The 18,989-nt window shown below is 43.9% G+C and overlaps 1 protein-coding gene across 1 annotated transcript; it reads left to right on the forward strand.

The window, feature by feature from the left end:
• The first annotated feature begins 15,677 nt into the window (after window positions 1–15,677).
• On the forward strand, window positions 15,678–18,977 carry LOC311133253 (voltage-gated hydrogen channel 1-like). Its single transcript, XM_084166740.1, has 6 exons — window positions 15,678–15,720; window positions 16,806–17,027; window positions 17,292–17,396; window positions 17,758–17,992; window positions 18,213–18,325; window positions 18,488–18,977. Exons 2-6 carry the CDS (start codon window positions 16,851–16,853, stop codon window positions 18,542–18,544), a joined length of 687 nt encoding a protein of 228 aa, XP_084022866.1. The 5' UTR covers window positions 15,678–15,720; window positions 16,806–16,850; the 3' UTR covers window positions 18,545–18,977.
• The last annotated feature ends 12 nt before the right edge of the window (window positions 18,978–18,989 follow it).

Consider the following 18,989-nt stretch of genomic DNA (forward strand, 5'->3'; position numbering starts at 1 on the left):
CGATCACGGAGAGTATGTTGGGAAAATAACTGAATTGTGTAATAGCCTCAGAGAGACATGCAATCCATCATGAGCAGAATAACAGACAGGACAGAGCCAAGAAAGAAGACAGGAAGAAAAGAGAAGTGAGTGAGAGGGAAAGAGAAGTGAAGGTTGAGGTCTCCGTGCCTCCCCCAGAGCAGAGGGCAGAAAGGTTATATCCAAACTTGGCAGACCAGGCATGGAGAGAAAATCCAGATGATGAATACGTAGGGAGGAGAAGGAGAGTGCAGGGGAATAATGTTGCCCCCCCACTGGCCCCACCTCCCTATGAGGAAGAAGGGGCTGGAGGAGGAAGGAAAGATGAAGGTGAGGAAGAGCCAGAGGTAGAGGAGTACAGGACAAGGGCAGAGAAAGTCAGACAGGAGAGAAAAGAGAGAAAAGAGAGAGAGAGAAGTCCATCCCCCAGCTTTGAGCGTGAGGAAGAGGAAGATAAGGCGTGACTAGTCCTTGAGGGAGAAATAGTAGACTCTAGTGGGGGGAAGACTAAGAAACCCTTTGATCCAAATTGTGAGGTGTTTGAATTGGCTACTATTGACTTAGCACTTCAACAGGAACAGAAACCTTATTTGACATTGACAGTAATGGGTATGAAAATGAAATTCCTTTGTGATACGGGAGCCTGCAGGACAGCAACCTGTGCAACAGACAAGCCAGATGGAGTCAGGATTGATGGGGAGAAAACCATAGTGCGATCTGCCTCTGGTCATCAATTTATTGAAAGGTTATCAGCCCCAATAACCCTAAAACATGACCAATCAGGATGAGAGGCATCCGTACCCATCCTGATATCTAAGCTGTGTCGGGTAAATTTACTAGGACGTGATGTAATGACTAAATTGAATGTGGCTGTCATTTCCGCTGAGAGGGGAATGAAAGTACACATGGTCAGAGACAATATGGTGGTCTGTGGGGAAGGGGAGCCATGTTATTGGTATAGGCAAGATTTGTTTAGGGGGGGAATAACTGATATTCCCCGAACCTTGATGGAACTTGCTGATGATGTAGTACCAGGCCCCACTAAAATGTCCCCCGATGACCTACACTGTACTCTATGGTATAACAAACACCCAGGTCCAGATGCAATCTATGAGAAAGCATAATTTAAAACCACAGAAAGGACTATAGCCTTGAAATGGTTTCATTATGACAACACCCACGCAGTAGTGGAGGTGGAACTAGGGCCCCAAAGTCAGAGACTGTTCAGGGAAATATGGAGCCCACATGTGTCCCTAGCAAAGGAGCCAGCAGAGGACTGGAAAGACATGGGCCAGTGGGTATCCAAGGGTAAGAGGATCACTGATTGGGTCAATATTGTGAGTGGCGATCAACACAGCCCATCCACAGATAGTACATTTAGATGAGAATAGCAGATGCTGAGGAGAGGAATACCTGTTGACAGAACAACAAGAGTCAGACTTAAAAGAAGTTCCAGAGCATTTGTGGTCCCGGGGTCCAGCAGACGTAGGATTAATAAAAGGGGTAATTCCAGTACAGGTGATACCCAAATCTAATCATAGGCCATATCAGAAGCAATACCCTATGAAACCAGAAGCAATAAAAGGTTTGCAGTTTACCAAGAGCAGATTGGGAGGGACCTTGAGGGAGGGCCAATTCCCGGGGAGATAGTGAGGCCAGAAACAAAGGTGCAGTGTCCTGGAAATCACAATCTGTTTTTTTTTTCAGTTCTGCTGGGAGTACATTGGATGATGGGGTTTTGTGTTGAATTAGAGACAGTGAGACTATTAGTCAATACCTAGGAGAGAAGAGAGGTTACGGTAGCAAAGACAGACAAGAAGGAAATAGTAATAGTGGAGACAGGAGTGAGTGGAAGTGTTACAATTGTGACAAAACGGGACATTTTGCTAGAGAATGTGAGGAACCGTGTAGTTACTGTGCAAGGAAAGGGCACCAGTTAAGAAACTGTAGGCAGAAGGGGAAGAGAGAAATCAGGAGTCCTCATGACCTGGCTGTTTGGTTGTTGTTTTTTAATTGGGGTTTTCAAATAAAAAACAACACACCTAGTATGATGTTTATAAAGCCTTGTTGTTTAAATTTTGGGGGGGGTTCAGCAGGTCAAGGGTGATAGGTCTTAGAGGAGCACACAGTGAATTTTATGGAGTTTTTTAGGTTTTGGCTGAGTTTGGGGTATATATGATTTCTTATGAGAATGAATGTCATGAGGATTAATGAACACTTGGGATAAGTAACATTTATTAAATATTTAGAATAATGGTAATGTTTGGTATACTATGGGATGGAATTTCAATTGCCTCTGAACTCTGTTTTAACTTTCTGGTGTTAATTAATTATCCACACTGGTAAATTCTAAAGGCATGAGAGGAGGACTTTAAGATAGTTTATTTTACCAATAAATAAAAATAAGGGATGGCAATTGGATGATAAATTACCAATATTACCTAAGTGATTGTTAGGTAGGTGATAATATTGACACATGGGCAGTGACATGTGTCAAAAGGAGGGATGGATGGTAGAACAGATTAGACAACACTTTGTTGCACATGGGATTACTAATTATTTTTAAAAAGATGTGTTATCTGTGCTCAAAATAATCACCAGGGCAGACAAAGGGCACCTCAGGGTGAGTATCCTCCGGCTAAGTACCCTTTCCAGCAATTGGAAATTGATTTTATAGAGTTATCACGGAGTGAAGGGAAGAAATTTAGAGTAACCCCAGATGAAGATGGGTTATCCCCCTTTGAGAAAGTGTTTGGAAGACCTTACAGAATGCCACAGTTGGCAGGACCAGACAGACAGACATAGAACTAGAGAGCACCCTAGCAGAACACGTGAGAAGGTAGTTTATTAACCACACCTGTATGTCAGAGGTTTTGTGCCCCACAGGTGAACTAAAGGAGAAGGTGACCCACTCTATCTAACCAGGAGACTGGGTGTGGATCCAGTCCCTAAAGAAGAAAAACTGGAAGCAGCCCCGTTGGGAAGGTCCATATCAGGTCCTGTTGGTGACGGCCTTCGCTGTAAGAATCGCCGAAAGATCCACCTTGGTGCATGTCACTCACTGCAAAAAGGTAAACCCAGTTACACCTGACGAACAAACACAGAGTTAGGAGAAAGAACCGATCACCACTAGGGCTCGGGGGTTGGCTCCTTAACAAAGATTCCCTTACCCTGTCTGATCATCCCTGTGTGAGTTCGATAGAAGGTAAAGCAATGGGTTGGCCTCTGGCGTCTGACATGTTCTCAGGGCGAGGGTGGGGATTCACAGGTCTCCTGACGGTAGGTAGCTGTCTGATTGTGGGGGCCATATTCCTAACACACTCAAACCCTCCTGATCCGCCAGAAGTAGTAGTTAACCTAACAACAAGTTGATAAAATAATACCTTAACACAGTCTATGAAGGCATAGGAGACAACTAGACGTAGGGAAAGGGGAAGTACTAGGGACTGTAGGGAAGGACATCACCATATGTATGTCACCATGTATATCCTGGGACTATGTAGTTGCTCATACCAAGCGGGGGGGATATGTCAATCTCCATACACAGTTTAAGGACAGGTGTAGTATTGTGAAAGTAGGGAATTACCAGAAATGGCAGTGCGACCCATATAAGGGTAGGTATTGTCTGAAAGTCTGAATTACGCTAAAACAGGTTACAGACCTGAACAAGTGAGATATCCTCTTCAACTGGGGCACCCTATATTGTAAACCTCTCTGAGGGAGGTAGTCAGACCTGGGCTGTGGTGAAGGAGTCTTGTAGTAACTTGCACTATCTGTATCCCCCGATAACAAAGTCACCCCGACCTAGGTTGCCTCCGTTTGAAGTCTCAGGGGATTCTTATTGTTTTTCTAGGACTAGTAAGATAGGATACAGGGTTGGGCATCTTAGCTCCTGCTCCCACACAGAGAATGTCACAACTAAAGAGACCATGACTAATCTCTCCTCTTTGTTGCAGCCAGAGGATTTTAGGGACCAAAACCAGGCCCGTGCTGACATCTGATGGTTGTGTGGTGATAACAGATTGTGAACTCACCTACATACGCAAACAATCAAACGTGTCAGAGACTGGTGAGCTGTCACGTAGAAAGTGGGACCTCCTCCCGGGATCCTTTGATGAAAGGATATATATTGATGGGATAGGAGTACCTCGAGGGGTTCCAGAAGAATTCAAAGCTAGGAATCAAATCGCAGCTGGGTTTGAATCAAGTATTTTCTGGTGGTCAACAATTAATAAAAGCGTAGGTTGGATAAATTATATGTACTATAACCAGCAAAGATTTATAAACCACACTCGTGATGCAATAAAGGGATTAGCTGAGCAGACAGCGGCAACTAGCTTAATGACATGTCAGAATAGAATAGCTTTAGATATGCTTTTGGCTGAGCGGGATGGAGTTTGTGTTCTGTTTGGATCTATGTGCTGTACTTTCATCCCCAACAATACAGCACCGGACGGGTCTGTGACCAAAGCGCTTCAGGGACTCACCATGCTGGCGAACGAACTGGCTGAGAACTCTGGTATTGATAGCTCCCTAAACGGTTAGTTTGATAACATATTTGGTAAATGGAAAACTATTGTTGTAACTATTCTGGGTGAAGTTATAGCTTCTATGGGTATACTTGTTCTTTGTGGATGTTGTCTTATTCCCTGTGTCTGAGGGTTGGGTGAGCAAGGCGGTTTCCCAACAGATGGTGAGATACGGCCCAATCCCGGACTCCGACTGAAGGATATGACCTACCAGGCTTGGTGGAGGACGACGACGATCCAGATAATTTGAGACTGGATGTTTTCCTAGAACTATAAATCAGCGGAGGAATTGTGGCTGTGGGCTCACGAGCACCTTCGCTCATTGAGAGCAGCACACATTCCGGGCTACTTGAACGTAGGAGCAGACCTCATGTCTCGAGGGGGTCCCCGAGACGACGAGTGGCGTCTGCATCCGGACATTGTTCTCCAAATTTGGGAACAGTTCGGGAGAGGTGGACTTAATCGCGTCACGCGTGAACGCGCATTGTCCCCTATGGTTCTCTCTGAGGGAACAGGACGAACCGCCACTGGGAAGGGACACGTTCGCGCACCAACCGTGGCCGAGAGTTCTTCTGTATGCATTCCCTCCGCTGTCCTGCATTCTCCCACTGTTAGCCAGGGTGAGATCAGGCGGGCTGTCAATAATATTGGTAGCCCCCGATCACCCAGGGGCTCCATGGTTCGCGGAGATGAGTCAGATGTTGATTGCGCCACCTTGGCCAATTCCACATCGACGGGACGCGTTGTCTCAGGCGGGAGGCTCGATAGGGCAAATGTCCATAATCGGCCAACCACTGAAGGCTTGGCTCCTGAGAGGGACAGGCTAGAGCGACGTGGGTTATCTGATTCAGTAATCAGGACCATACAGGGTTCACATGCCAGTTCCACTTCCAGGGTGTATGCCAGTAAATGGAAACATTTTTCACAATGGTGTGTCACAGAGAATGTAGACCCCATGAACTGTCGGGTTGAGAGTGTTCTCTCCTTTCTACAGTTTATGTTTGATAAGCAGCGATCGCCTGCCACCATTAAGGTGTTTGCAGCGGCGATTTCAGCTTGTCACGAGGGGTTTGGCAGAGACACTGTCTTCAGCCACCCTCTAGTGAAACGTTTCTTATTAGGAACGCGGCGGCTTAGGCCAATGCCTAGAGCCACGCTTCCTCAGTGGGATTTGGCTTTGGTACTCGAAGCGCTCTGTGAGTCGCCGTTCAGCCATTGAATCAAATACCCCTCAAGATGCTGTCTATGAAGACGGCACTGTTGCTCGCTTTGACTACTGCTAAGCGTGTCAGTGATTTGTGTGCTCTTTCGACGAGACCTGACTGCCTTGCCATTAATGGCGATTTGAGCAGAGCGGTGTTACGTCCTAACCCGGCATTTATGCAGAAGGTTATTAAGAGCTCATATACAGTGGGGAGAACAAGTATTTGATACACTGCCGATTTTGCAGGTTTTCCTACTTACAAAGCATGTAGAGGTCTGTAATTTTTATCATAGGTACACTTCAACTGTGAGAGACGGAATCTAAAACAAAAATCCAGAAAATCACATTGTATGACTTTTAAGTAATTAATTTGCATTTTATTGCATGACATAAGTATTTGATACATCAGAAAAGCAGAACTTAATATTTGGTACAGAAACCTTTGTTTGCAATTACAGAGATCATACGTTTCCTGTAGGTCTTGACCAGGTTTGCACACACTGCAGCCCATTTATTTTGGCCCACTCCTCCATACAGACCTTCTCCAGATCCTTCAGGTTTCGGGGCTGTCGCTGGGCAATACGGACTTTCAGCTCCCTCCAAAGATGTTCTATTGGGTTCAGGTCTGGAGACTGGCTAGGCCACTCCAGGACCTTGAGATGCTTCTTACGGAGCCACTCCTTAGTTGCCCTGGCTGTGTGTTTCAGGTTGTTGTCATGCTGGAAGACCCAGCCACGACCCACCTTCAATGCTCTTACTGAGGGAAGGAGGTTGTTGGCCAAGATCTCGCGATACATGGCCCCATCCATCCTCCCCTCAATACGGTGCAGTCGTCCTGTCCCCTTTGCAGAAAAGCATCCCCAAAGAATGATGTTTCCACCTCCATGCTTCATGGTTGGGATGGTGTTCTTGGGGTTGTACTCATCCTTCTTCTTCCTCCAAACACAGCGAGTGGAGTTTAGACCAAAAAGCTCTATTTTTGTCTCATCAGACCACATGACCTTCTCCCATTCCTCCTCTGGATCATCCAGATGGTCATTGGCAAACTTCAGACGGGCCTGGACATGCGCTGGCTTGAGCAGGGGGACCTTGCGTGCGCTGCAGGATTTTAATCCATGATGGCGTAGTGTGTTACTAATGGTTTTCTTTGAGACTGTGGTCTCAGCTCTCTTCAGGTCATTGACCAGGTCCTGCCGTGTAGTTCTGGGCTGATCCCTCACCTTCCTCATGATCATTGATGCCCCACGAGGTGAGATCTTGCATGGAGCCCCAGACCGAGGGTGATTGACCGTCATCTTGAACTTCTTCCATTTTCTAATAATTGCGCCAACAGTTGTTGCCTTCTCACCAAGCTGCTTGCCTATTGTCCTGTAGCCCATCCAAGCCTTGTGCAGGTCTACAATTTTATCCCTGATGTCCTTACACAGCTCTCTGGTCTTGGCCATTGTGGAGAGTTTGGAGTCTGTTTCATTGAGTGTGTGGACAGGTGTCTTTTATACAGGTAACGAGTTCAAACAGGTGCAGTTAATACAGGTAATGAGTGGAGAACAGGAGGGCTTCTTAAAAAAAAACTAACAGGTCTGTGAGAGCCAGAATTCTTACTGGTTGGTAGGTGATCAAATACTTATGTCATGCAATAAAATGCAAATGAATTACTTAAAAATCATACAATGTGATTTTCTGGATTTTTGTTTTAGATTCCGTCTCTCACAGTTGAAGTGTACCTATGATAAAAATGACAGACCTCTACATGCTTTGTAAGTAGGAAAACCTGCAAAATCGGCAGTGTATCAAATACTTGTTCTCCCCACTGTAGATCACAGACCGTGGAGCTGTGGGCTTTTTCTTCCCCTCCTCATGGGGAGAGGAGAGAGGAAAGGCTCCATCGCCTGTGCCCAGTGCGCGCTTTGGCGTGTTACGTTGAGCGCACAGCAGCGATTAGGTCATCGCCTCAGCTGTTTGTATGTCATGGTGCGGCTGCACTAGGTAGACCACTTTCAAAACAGCGTCTGTCTCATTGGCTTTGCAAAGGCATTGAGACAGCTTATGAGGCAGCGGGGCGACAATTGCCTCAGGGTATAAGAGCCCACTCCACTCGTGGAGTAGCGGCTTCTACTGCCCTTTTCAGAGGAACAGGGGTAGAGGATATCTGTGCAGCGGCGTCGTGGTCGTCACCATCTCCATTTATCCGTTTCTATCTCTTGGATATGTCTTCTAACTCTTTGGCTCAGTCTGTACTCAGTGTGGCTGAGGGGAGGACTTGAGCTAAGAGAGAGGAATGCAGGACCGAAGAGACAGGTCTCTTTCAGGTCCGCTTCTGATAGAAGGACATATTATAGCATGACTCCTGACTGACAGGTTCAGTACAGTAGAAGGCATGTATTGATCTGCCCACCAGTGAATAACTGGGTTGAGGCGGAATTATGAGGGATAATAGTAGTAACCTTGGTTACGGTACTATTAGACCGGTCATGACAATTTTTGACGGAATCTATCTGCTTGTTCAGATTAGTATGAATCATGTTCTGGGATCTGCCCACTAATCTTTGGGGTTCCATTGATTGAGTGGGGCGGGCTACCGTGTACACAGTGTAGAGTGACACTTTGTGTCATTCCATTAGTGGTCGGTATTGTTGTAACAGGATATTGAGGTATCATCTATCTCCTAGTACAGATTAGTATGGCCCGTATCCTGGTGATCTGCCCACTAGACATTGGTGTTGCCATTGGACTAGGTGGGGCGGATTTGGACCGATGACGCAGTATATTGTGACACCTTGTATTGTGATACAGTGGTTTCAGTAATGCGGGACTTGGTCGCAGCCATTGCTAGGCCTGACCTTTTCATTTCGATGGGAAGTGTTGGGCTCGGCAGGGAGTACATTTTGGAGCGTTGCGCTCCGACCTTAAACCAATAAGAGCAGAGCTCCCCTATGGGGCGGAGCTCCACGATATAGAACGATAGTTACCGGAGTGTAACTCCAGTTCTATGAGTGGAGCGGAGCCCCATAGGACTTAAGGCCCTGCCGACCCTCTCTAGTCTCGCTGAAGATAAATATCTCGGGAGGCTGATTGAGGGGAAGCGTCCCCTCTTATAGGGACACCTGTACTCCTATTGGCTGCAGGTGTGTGCATAATTTTGTCTCAGGCTGTTGATGCCTTAGGGCAGTGGGTAAACCAATAGGAGCAGAGCTCCCCTATGGGGCTCCGCTCCACTCATAGAACTGGAGTTACACTCCGGTAACTATCGTTATAGAGGGTGCCAGAGTTCAACACCTCAGGAACGAATGTCAGATGGCTTTTCATAGCTGAGCATTCATAGGTTGAGAGAGAGAGTCGAAACAGCAGGACCAGGACAAGGTAGCGCATCCATTGAAACGGGTTACAAAAAAATCAGTGGAAAAACAATTACACTCCGATTCCCTTTATGGATGGATGTATCTTTGAATTTGCTGTTGAATGGCCTGCTCCTTCTCCATTTTCGGAACACCAGCCCGCTCCCCCAAAGTGATCGATAGTATATCTTGGCTCGCACTGTGATGATTGTGATTTTGAGCTCTCAGGTTCATACAGCGAGTTATGGTCTTCACTGATCTCACTCTCCGTCAGCTCCATCTGTAGCGGATAGGGGCAAGACTAGGTTTTATACTGATGGTCGAGAGCGCAATCTAGCTGGGCCTCGAGCTCTTTAGTGATGGTCCCGGTGGACCTCTTCTCCACCGCAGCACAGGAACACTCTGGCACCCAGGGGTCAGTTTGGTATGCTGTACTAACCGTTCTTTCCTGTTGGTAGAAAACAATTAAGGCATCTATTAGGCTATAGTTATATTCAAGAATCACTGCATATACTATATATTGTCCATTTTATATCCAAAATGGCCTCAGGGATGACAGATTGTGTCTTGAAATAAACAATAGCCTTAGAAATAACATGGATTTGCATGTACCTCCTCTGCCTCCTCCTGCACAGTTTCCTCCAGGATTAAAACCTTTTCAGGGATGAAGTTGTCATCCTGAAAACAAACAAACGTTTTGTTAAGACAACAGAACCCAAATATATCAGTTGGCATTAACAAGCTACCTGTCTTGTATGCTTTGTCAACACACACCAAATACAGGGACATTTATTTTTCAGCAAACATGAGCTATGTCAACTTCAGTCTAGCTGAATGAGGTGGAGCTAACAAAACATTCCAAAAACAAATCTGTCAACAAAATGTATTACAGTACTTGAGCATCAATATTCACTGAAAAGTATTAGAAATGTATTTACTGGTGAATAAAATCAATAAATAAAATACAATTAGCCAAAAAGGGAACCCTGGTCAATATGTTAATGCTCCCCGCCAGCACAATTTAAATTGCTGCAAAGTTGAGGGTCTCAATAAATTCAGCAAACTAAACTCATTGTGCAATCTACCTAGCTATTTGAGATGAAATGCAAAATATAAATATCAAAGTTTACACAACATAATTGTTTCATTAAGTGAGTATAATGTCTAGAGAGTAATAAATAAACTATTAATGAAGAATGTTAATATGAGCATGCTACCTGAACATATACAATAACCCAATTACAACAATACATGGAATGATAGCAACAAGCGCTATCAGAAGTAAACACACAAACCGAAGCCATAACAACAATAACAACTACTCACTTTCACCTAGGCATTCCATGAACATACATCCAGAAAGCCACCCGTGATCTGCACTGTAACAAACAGCTAGGTGGGAGGTCTTTTTTTTATAGCTGTTCACGAGCATGGGCCTAGTCCAGCTCGCCAGTGAAAGAGCAGCTAATAGTCCTTGGCCAATCAGAGGATGCACGCACAGCTCATGTAGTGTGTGGGGCGAGTGGGTATCTGCTGATTGGCTGAGACCATGAGCTGTGTGCTGATTGATATCTGCTCAGGTCAAGACAGGAGAGACAGATTCAGTGGCGCCAGCCAGACGTAAACAAATGCACACGGAAATAATGTCCTTTGTCTTCCTTCAATGAGGAATTCTCTACAGATACATCCCTGCCAACTAGGTGTTGCACAGAGTGAAACAGCCCAACCCTCTCAGGTGTAGGGTGATTTTCCTCTCACCTCACTAGTAGCCTACACCTCCTCTCACAAAGTCAGCTGATTTCAGAGGAGAGATCATGGTTGTGTTCCAGGCCGACTTCATTGCGGATATTACATTGCATCAACTAATGTCATCGACAGCACAGTTGGGCATCAGATTACTATATCACATGATGGGGTTCGCTGATATAACACCAGGCGTGTTTAATAAGATCTGGCAGATGTCTCCAATGTAGTCGGCCAGGACCAAGACCCATTTCTTCAGCAGATTAGATGGTATAGGCTCTGCTACAGCCTAGGGCAGTATATTAAATGGTTTATTTTTGTCATAAAAATGTGACGCTAAAACATTTGTTTTAAATACTGCATAGCGAAAGCGAGGTGTGGTTATGGAAACTCATACCAGACTGAAATTAATTAATGTATTTAAAAAATAAAAATAAAAAACATCAAAGGGTTCAGGGCTGGACCAAAAACATCTGGGGTTGAAGCCTCGGAAGCCCAAGATTAATGACGCCGCTGCCCGAGTACTGGAGTTGCCCATCCCTGGGTTAGGGTTTCTTCAGGACAGGGTCTAACTATACTGGACCAATAAGCACGTCCTAGAAATATACTTTATTGGGACTGTCGTTAGGGTGTTCAACATTGGTGTTGGTGTCCTGGGTTCGAGGCCCACTAGGGTAGTCACCTTATTCTCACATTCTTAGCAATATACAGTGGGGAAAAAAAGTATTTAGTCAGCCACCAATTGTGCAAGTTCTCCCACTTAAAAAGATGAGAGAGGCCTGTAATTTTCATCATAGGTACACGTCAACTATGACAGACAAAATGAGGAAAAAAAATCCAGAAAATCACATTGTAGGATTTTTAATGAATTTATTTGCAAATTATGGTGGAAAATAAGTATTTGGTCAATAACAAAAGTTTCTCAATACTTTGTTATATACCCTTTGTTGGCAATGACACAGGTCAAACGTTTTCTGTAAGTCTTCACAAGGTTTTCACACACTGTTGCTGGTATTTTGGCCCATTCCTCCATGCAGATCTCCTCTAGAGCAGTGATGTTTTGGGGCTGTCGCTGGGCAACACGGACTTTCAACTCCCTCCAAAGATTTTCTATGGGGTTGTGATCTGGAGACTGGCTAGGCCACTCCAGGACCTTGAAATGCTTCTCACTCCTTCATTGCCCGGGCGGTGTGTTTGGGATCATTGTCATGCTGAAAGACCCAGCCACGTTTCATCTTCAATGCCCTTGCTGATGGAAGGAGGTTTTCACTCAAAATCTCACGATACACGGCCCCATTCATTCTTTCCTTTACACGGATCAGTCGTCCTGGTCCCTTTGCAGAAAAACAGCCCCAAAGCATGATGTTTCCGCCCCCATTCTTCACAGTAGGTATGGTGTTCTTTGGATGCAACTCAGCATTCTTTGTCCTCCAAACACGACGAGTTGAGTTTTTACCAAAAAGTTCTATTTTGGTTTCATCTGACCATATGACATTCTCCCAATCCTCTTCTGGATCATCCAAATGCACTCTAGCAAACTTCAGACGGGCCTGGACATGTACTGGCTTAAGCAGGGGGACACGTCTGGCACTGCAGGATTTTAGTCCCTGGCGGCGTAGTGTGTTACTGATGGTAGGCTTTGTTACTTTGGTCCCAGCTCTCTGCAGGTCATTCACTAGGTCCCCCCGTGTGGTTCTGGGATTTTTGCTCACCGTTCTTGTGATCATTTTGACCCCACGGGGTGAGATCTTGCGTGGAGCCCCAGATCGAGGGAGATTATCAGTGGTCTTGTATGTCTTCCATTTCCTAATAATTGCTCCCACAGTTGATTTCTTCAAACCAAGCTGCTTACCTATTGCAGATTCAGTCTTCCCAGCCTGGTGCAGGTCTACAATTTAGTTTCTGGTGTCCTTTGACAGCTCTTTGGTCTTGGCCATAGTGGAGTTTGGAGTGTGACTGTTTGAGGTTGTGGACAGGTGTCTTTTATACTGATAACAAGTTCAAACAGGTGTCATTAATACAGGTAACGAGTGGAGGACAGAGGAGCCTCTTAAAGAAGAAGTTACAGGCCTGTGAGAGCCAGAAATCTTGCTTGTTTGTAGGTGACCAAATACTTATTTTCCACCATCATTTGCAAATAAATTCATAAAAAATCCTACAATGTGATTTTCTGGATTTTTTTTTCTCAATTTGTCTGTCATAGTTGACGTGTACCTATGATGAAAATTACAGGCCTCGCTCATCTTTTTAAGTGGGAGAACTTGCACAATTGGTGGCTGACTAAATACTTTTTTTCCCCACTGTATGTTAATGTCATTATTTTGGAACAGTTACAACACACATATCTGATCTAATTAAAATTAGTTTGTCAATGACAGGTTTGTTCTACATTGCATATGTTGTGTAGATTTTTTAAAGACGATAGTTCCCTTTAAGATGCTCAGCGATATAGAATAAATAATTTATATTAGGTAGTGGAAATGGGGTCATAATTCGTGCTCAAGGGGATATCCTACAGGTTCCCATCTTTCAATGGGAAACTCATTTTAATTATATCAGATAGGTGTGTTGTAACTGTTGCCAAATAATGACATCAACATATTTTGCTAAGTATGTGAGAGTACAGTGATTCCCCTAATGGGTCCGGAACAGAGGCCACCAGCACCAATGAAGAATGCCCTATCCACTGTCCCAATAAGGGATATCTCTAGGACATGTGCTTATTGGGCCAGTATAGTAAGGCCCTGTCTTGTCCAGAAAAAACCCTTCCCCCTCCTCCCTAGTTAATATGTTATGTTCTGAGAACATGGCAACCATGTTCTGTGTATGTTTAGTGGGACGTTGGAATATTCTCCTAACCCTCAGAAAACTGGTTACATGAATGTTCTTGCAACGTCCCATGAAACATTTCTAGAACATTAATATTGTATATTCTGAGAACATGGTAACCACGTTCTGGGTATGTTCTGTTTGACATTAAGGGAATGTTTTCCTAACTAACAACAACACATGCTAAAATGGTTTTCAAAAAGGTTTTTGCTATAGAATGTCCCATAACTAATGGAAAACTGGACACTCAAACATTACGGGAGCTTTACGGGTAACATTACAAAAACGTTCACTCTCCCTAAAATTGTTAGCTGGGGTGCCCCATGAGTGTTGTTGCTCAGCATTCAGAAACATTGTTGCCAACAAATACTATAGTTCTACGTGGTTCAAGATGACACGTGGCCTCAACTGACCTCGAATTGATAGCGATCTGTAAAGTGTTGTCATGTCAACTCTGTCACTCCTGGCATGACAAGGAGTTGACATGATAACACAAACAGATCTGTGACCAGCCTATATAATTGTTGGCTTTTAGGCTTATTACTAGCCTACTATACTGAACAAAAATATAAACGCAACATGCAACAATTTCAATGATTTTACTGAGTTACAGTTCATATAAGGAAATGTCAATAGAAATAAATAAATTAGGCCATAATCTATGGATTACACATGACTGGGAATACAGATATGCATGTGTTGGTCACAGATACCTTAAAAAGGTAGGGGCGTGGATCAGAAAACCAGTCAGTATCTGGTGTGACAACCACATCTCCTTCGCATAGAGTTGATCAGGCTGTTGATTGTGGCATGTGGAATGTTTTCCGACTCCTCTTCAATGTCTGTGCGAAGTTGCTGGATATTGGCGGCAACTGGAACACGCTGTCGTACATGTCGATCCAAAGCATCCCAAACATGCTCAATGGGTGACATGTCTAGTGAGTATGCAGACCATGGAAGAACTGGGACATTTTCAGCTTCCAGGAATTGTGTACAGATACTTGCGACATGGGGCCGTGCATTATCATGCTAAAACAGGATGTGATGGCGGCGGATGAATGGCACGACAATGGGCCTCAGGATCTTGTCACGGTATCTCTGTGCATTCAAATTGATATCGATAAAATGCAATTGTGATCGTTGTCCGTAGCTTATGCCTGCCCATACCATAACCCCATCAGCACCATGGGGCAGTCTGTTCACAACGTTGACATCAGCAAACCGCTCACCCACACAACGCCATATACGTGGTCTGAGGTTGTGAAGCCGGTTGGACGTACTGCCAAATTCTCTAAAACAACGTTGGAGGCAGCTTATGGCAATAGCTCTGGTGGACATTCCTGCAGTCAGCATGCCAATTGCACGCTCCCTCAAAACTTGCGACATCTGTGGCATTGTGTTGTGTGACAAAACTGCACATTTTAGAGTGGCCTTTTATTGTCCCCAGCACAAGGTGCACCTGTGTAATGACCATGCTGTTGAATCAGCTTTTTGATATGCCACACCTGTCAGGTGGATGGATTATCTTGGCAAAGGAGAAATGCTCACTAACAGGGATGTAAACAAATTTGTGCACCAAATTTGAGAGAAATAAAAGGTTTTTGTGCGTATAGCAAATTTCTGGGTTGTTTTATTTCAGCTCATGAAACATGGGACCAACACTTTACATGTTGCATTTATATTTTTGTTTAGTGTATTTTACACGCGTTATATTGTTAAAACCATTTGTTGACCATGATCACTAAAGTTATTAAAGCTTTGGCTACAAAATCAATTATATCAGGCACTTGGCAATTGCAAGGCAGAATAAACAATAAAATATCTATTGTAATGATAAAATCTGTATTGGTCTAGATTTTTTTTTAGGAAATTCTACATGGGTTGGCCACACACAGTTGACTTGCATCTTGAGAAAGAGGGTTTGGTTTGTTAACATCTTGCATGGTTTTGCAATGTTTAAAAGGAGAAGTATACTAATATTGTACAATACACAGCTGTGAAACACATAAGTGCCAATTCATCCTGACTGTTGAGTAGTCGTTCATATACTTTAAGGAGGCAGGTAAGTTACAATAGGTTGCCTATTCTTTGTGTATATGACAATATTATGGTTTATAAAAGATGTATTTCAACGTGTGTTTGCAGAAATCCAGCTGGGGAAAATATGAACCTCATGTTAATGCTAGTAAATTGGTTATACTAACAATGTCAATGTTAGGAAATTAGTGTAAAGCCTTGGATAAACAGTAAACAATATAGTTATATTGTGTTAATGTACCTCAGACAAACTTGTGACATTTGAAAGTGTTAATATCCTTAAGAGTCTATTGATGCACACATGCATCAATCTAAATAACATAATAAATTAAATCCCACCAAAATCCATCAATTTAAGTTAGAGATATCTGTTTTTTGCATGGGCAATACACCGCATCTGCCCATGTCGCCTTCCGCATCTGCGGTGGAAGGTCGCTGAGCTACAGCTGTGTTTGTCATGAGCTTTGGCAAACTAATATGACCACTCTATGGAAAGATGAGGATATCACGAACACTATGGTGTTCTCCATTTTGCTCTATGACCCCCACAAGTGTCACAGGACTCATCTGAAGGTAATCCGGTACCGGTACACACAAAAAAAATGGTGTGGAGGTATGGAGGTAGTTTTGTGCCAACAGAAAAAATGGGTTAAATATGTGTCCAAAAAACTAAAATATTTCCTGAGCTTTCTTATATCTCCTAGATATAGGACAGACATTTCAAAACCTTTTGATTTATTTGTTGACTGTCTGTTTTGCTATTTATTTTTGTATATATTTTTTTGATACCTGTAGGGGTCCTAAAATTTAAAATCAAATAGCTAAATGATCCATGGTATGACCATCTTAAAACAATTCCATATGTTAGCTTAGTAGAGAGAGCGTGAGAGATAGAGAGAGCATTATGTTTGAATACAGTACATCGATATTGTAATAGTAATTTCCAGGTGAACAAAAAGGAGAGCAGTCATTGATAAAGTTAATCAAAATCAATCCAGTTTAATTACAAGTTGCAACAGGGAGACACCTCCAGCACAGGAGACTTTTAGATATTTTTAAATTACATTCAGTTAAAAACTTTTAACCTCCAATTTCCACATGACCTTGCAGGAAAACAATCTCTTTTTGGTGGGCCACCCATCCCCCTGCATCACCATGTCCAAGTACCTGAAGCATTTCTCCACGGTAGGTGATGACCACACAACCCAGTGGCAGGATGAGGAGCTGCATGAGGCTAGTGAGGAGCTGGGACCAGCCACAGGACAGATGCCCCTGGGGGAACTCACCTTCAGAGACTCCCTGAAGAGGCTCTACAGCGCCAACAGATTCCAGGTATGGAATATGAGTGGAGTAGGCAATGCTCATACTATCAATCCAACACAGCTAGTAAATGTTACCTTTGCTCAAATCAAATTTCAACTGTGGATGGGGAACATATGTGTGTGTGTGTTTCAGTCTAGGCTGCAAATATGAGACAGTAAAATTAACTCACATATGCTTGTCAGAAGGTTGGTCTTGTCTGATGTTGGGTGTTTCACTCTGGTTTGGATCACTGTGGTGTTGGTCTTCTCTGATGAGCGTTTGCCTCTGGTTTAGATAGTTGTGGTGTGCCTGGTCATCCTGGATGCCATCTTTGTGCTGGTCGAGCTACTGATCGACGTGTCAATCATCGATTTGGAGCATGGACACATTGCCCCTCAGGTGAGAGAGTCTAGAGTGCAGTGTTTCCCAAACTCGATCCTGGGGACCACAACACTACACAGCTGCTTCAAATAATCAAGTCATTATCAAGCAGTGATTATTTGAATCAGCAGTGTAGTGCTAGGGCAAAAACCAAAATGTGCTGCCCTTGGGGTCCCCAGGGCTGAGTTTGGGACACGCTAGTCTAGTGACTAGTCTGTCAAAATCACACAATTTATGTGCGTCCCAAATAACACCCTATGGGCCCTGGTCAAATGTAGTGCACTATATAGGGAATAGGTTGTCATTTGGGACACAGCCCAAAAAATCTGTGACCCAAACCTTCCTACAACAACTCTTCTGTCCTTTCTGTCTTCCCCAGGTGTTCCACTACCTGAGTCTGGCTCTTCTCACCTTCTTCATGGTGGAGCTGGCTGGGAAGCTCTTTGCTTACCAGCTTGAGTTTTTCTATCACAAGTTTGAGGTGTTTGACGGACTGGTGGTGATTGTGTCCTTCATCCTGGATGTTGTGTATACAGCCAGTGAAGATGCTTTTAACGCCTCCATGGGCCTCCTGATCCTCCTCAGACTCTGGAGGGTGGCCAGGATAGTCAACGGTGAGAGATTCCCCACTGTTCATGTTCATTAGGCATCAAAAGGAGGGACTCCCTGGACATGTCCAATAAACACTAATTTTCATTTTCCATTGTGAAACATTTTAAAGCTTTATCCAATGCATGCCCTAATGAACACAACCTTTGTCACATGGCTAGCTAGGTCACCAATGTTGTAAAATGGGTTTGTGTCCAACATTTCATGTTTTCTCCCACAACTCAGGTATCCTGTTGTCTGTGAAGACAAGGGCCGATCACAAAGTTCACAAGCTGAAGGAGAGCAATGATAAACTGGTCCTGCAAGTTAATGAGCTACAAGAGCGCAGCGGCAAGACGGTGAGTTGGCCAGCCCCCGGGAACCCAAACCCCCACCAGCCCAAGACAAGTTTCAAGATATTTACATTTTGGTCATTTAGTAGAGACTCTTATACAGAGTGTCTTACAGTCAGTCAGTAGACCCTGTTTTAACACACCCTTCAATCTCTTCCCCCTCTTTAGGAACAAGAGAACAGTAAACTACGGGCTCTCCTGCGACAGCATGCAATTGAGTTCTGATGCAGGAAGAGGAACAAGATGCCATTTTCATTATCCACTTATAACATTTTATTGGAATTGATCAATAAACAAGGGTATATTCTGAAAAGTGTTGACCATCCATACACCAATTGTGTCAGTAATTCCACCATGACAGGCGCTTACACTGTCCAGATAGATAGGTCCCTGTTTGTACTCTTGCCAACTCAATTGCTGTCATTGTCAAACCAAACATTTGGCATGACAATGAATGACAAGGAGTTGGTATGATAGCACAAAGACTGGCACTCAGGCTAGATAGATTCCACATGATTAGGTCAACCTTCCAACCATTATCTGCATATTTAAGCAGATTTTAAAAGCTGATCAGATTTCATTGATTAGTATGATTCATATCATATGCCAGTATCCCACTTTGCAATGAGCATACGTCTTATTTGATATATATATATATATATATATATAT

This window comes from Coregonus lavaretus (genome assembly GCF_964263955.1).
Source record: "Coregonus lavaretus genome assembly, chromosome: 8".
Classification (NCBI taxonomy): domain Eukaryota; kingdom Metazoa; phylum Chordata; class Actinopteri; order Salmoniformes; family Salmonidae; genus Coregonus; species Coregonus lavaretus.

Coding starts and splice junctions, on each gene's coding strand:
- LOC311133253 (XM_084166740.1), top strand. CDS start 16,851: ATGTCCAAGTACCTGAAGCATTTCTCCACGGTAGGTGATGACCACACA. Junction 17,397..17,757: donor ATGGACACATTGCCCCTCAG/GTGAGAGAGTCT, acceptor TGTCTTCCCCAG/GTGTTCCACTACCTGAGTCT. Junction 17,993..18,212: donor GGTGGCCAGGATAGTCAACG/GTGAGAGATTCC, acceptor CCCACAACTCAG/GTATCCTGTTGTCTGTGAAG.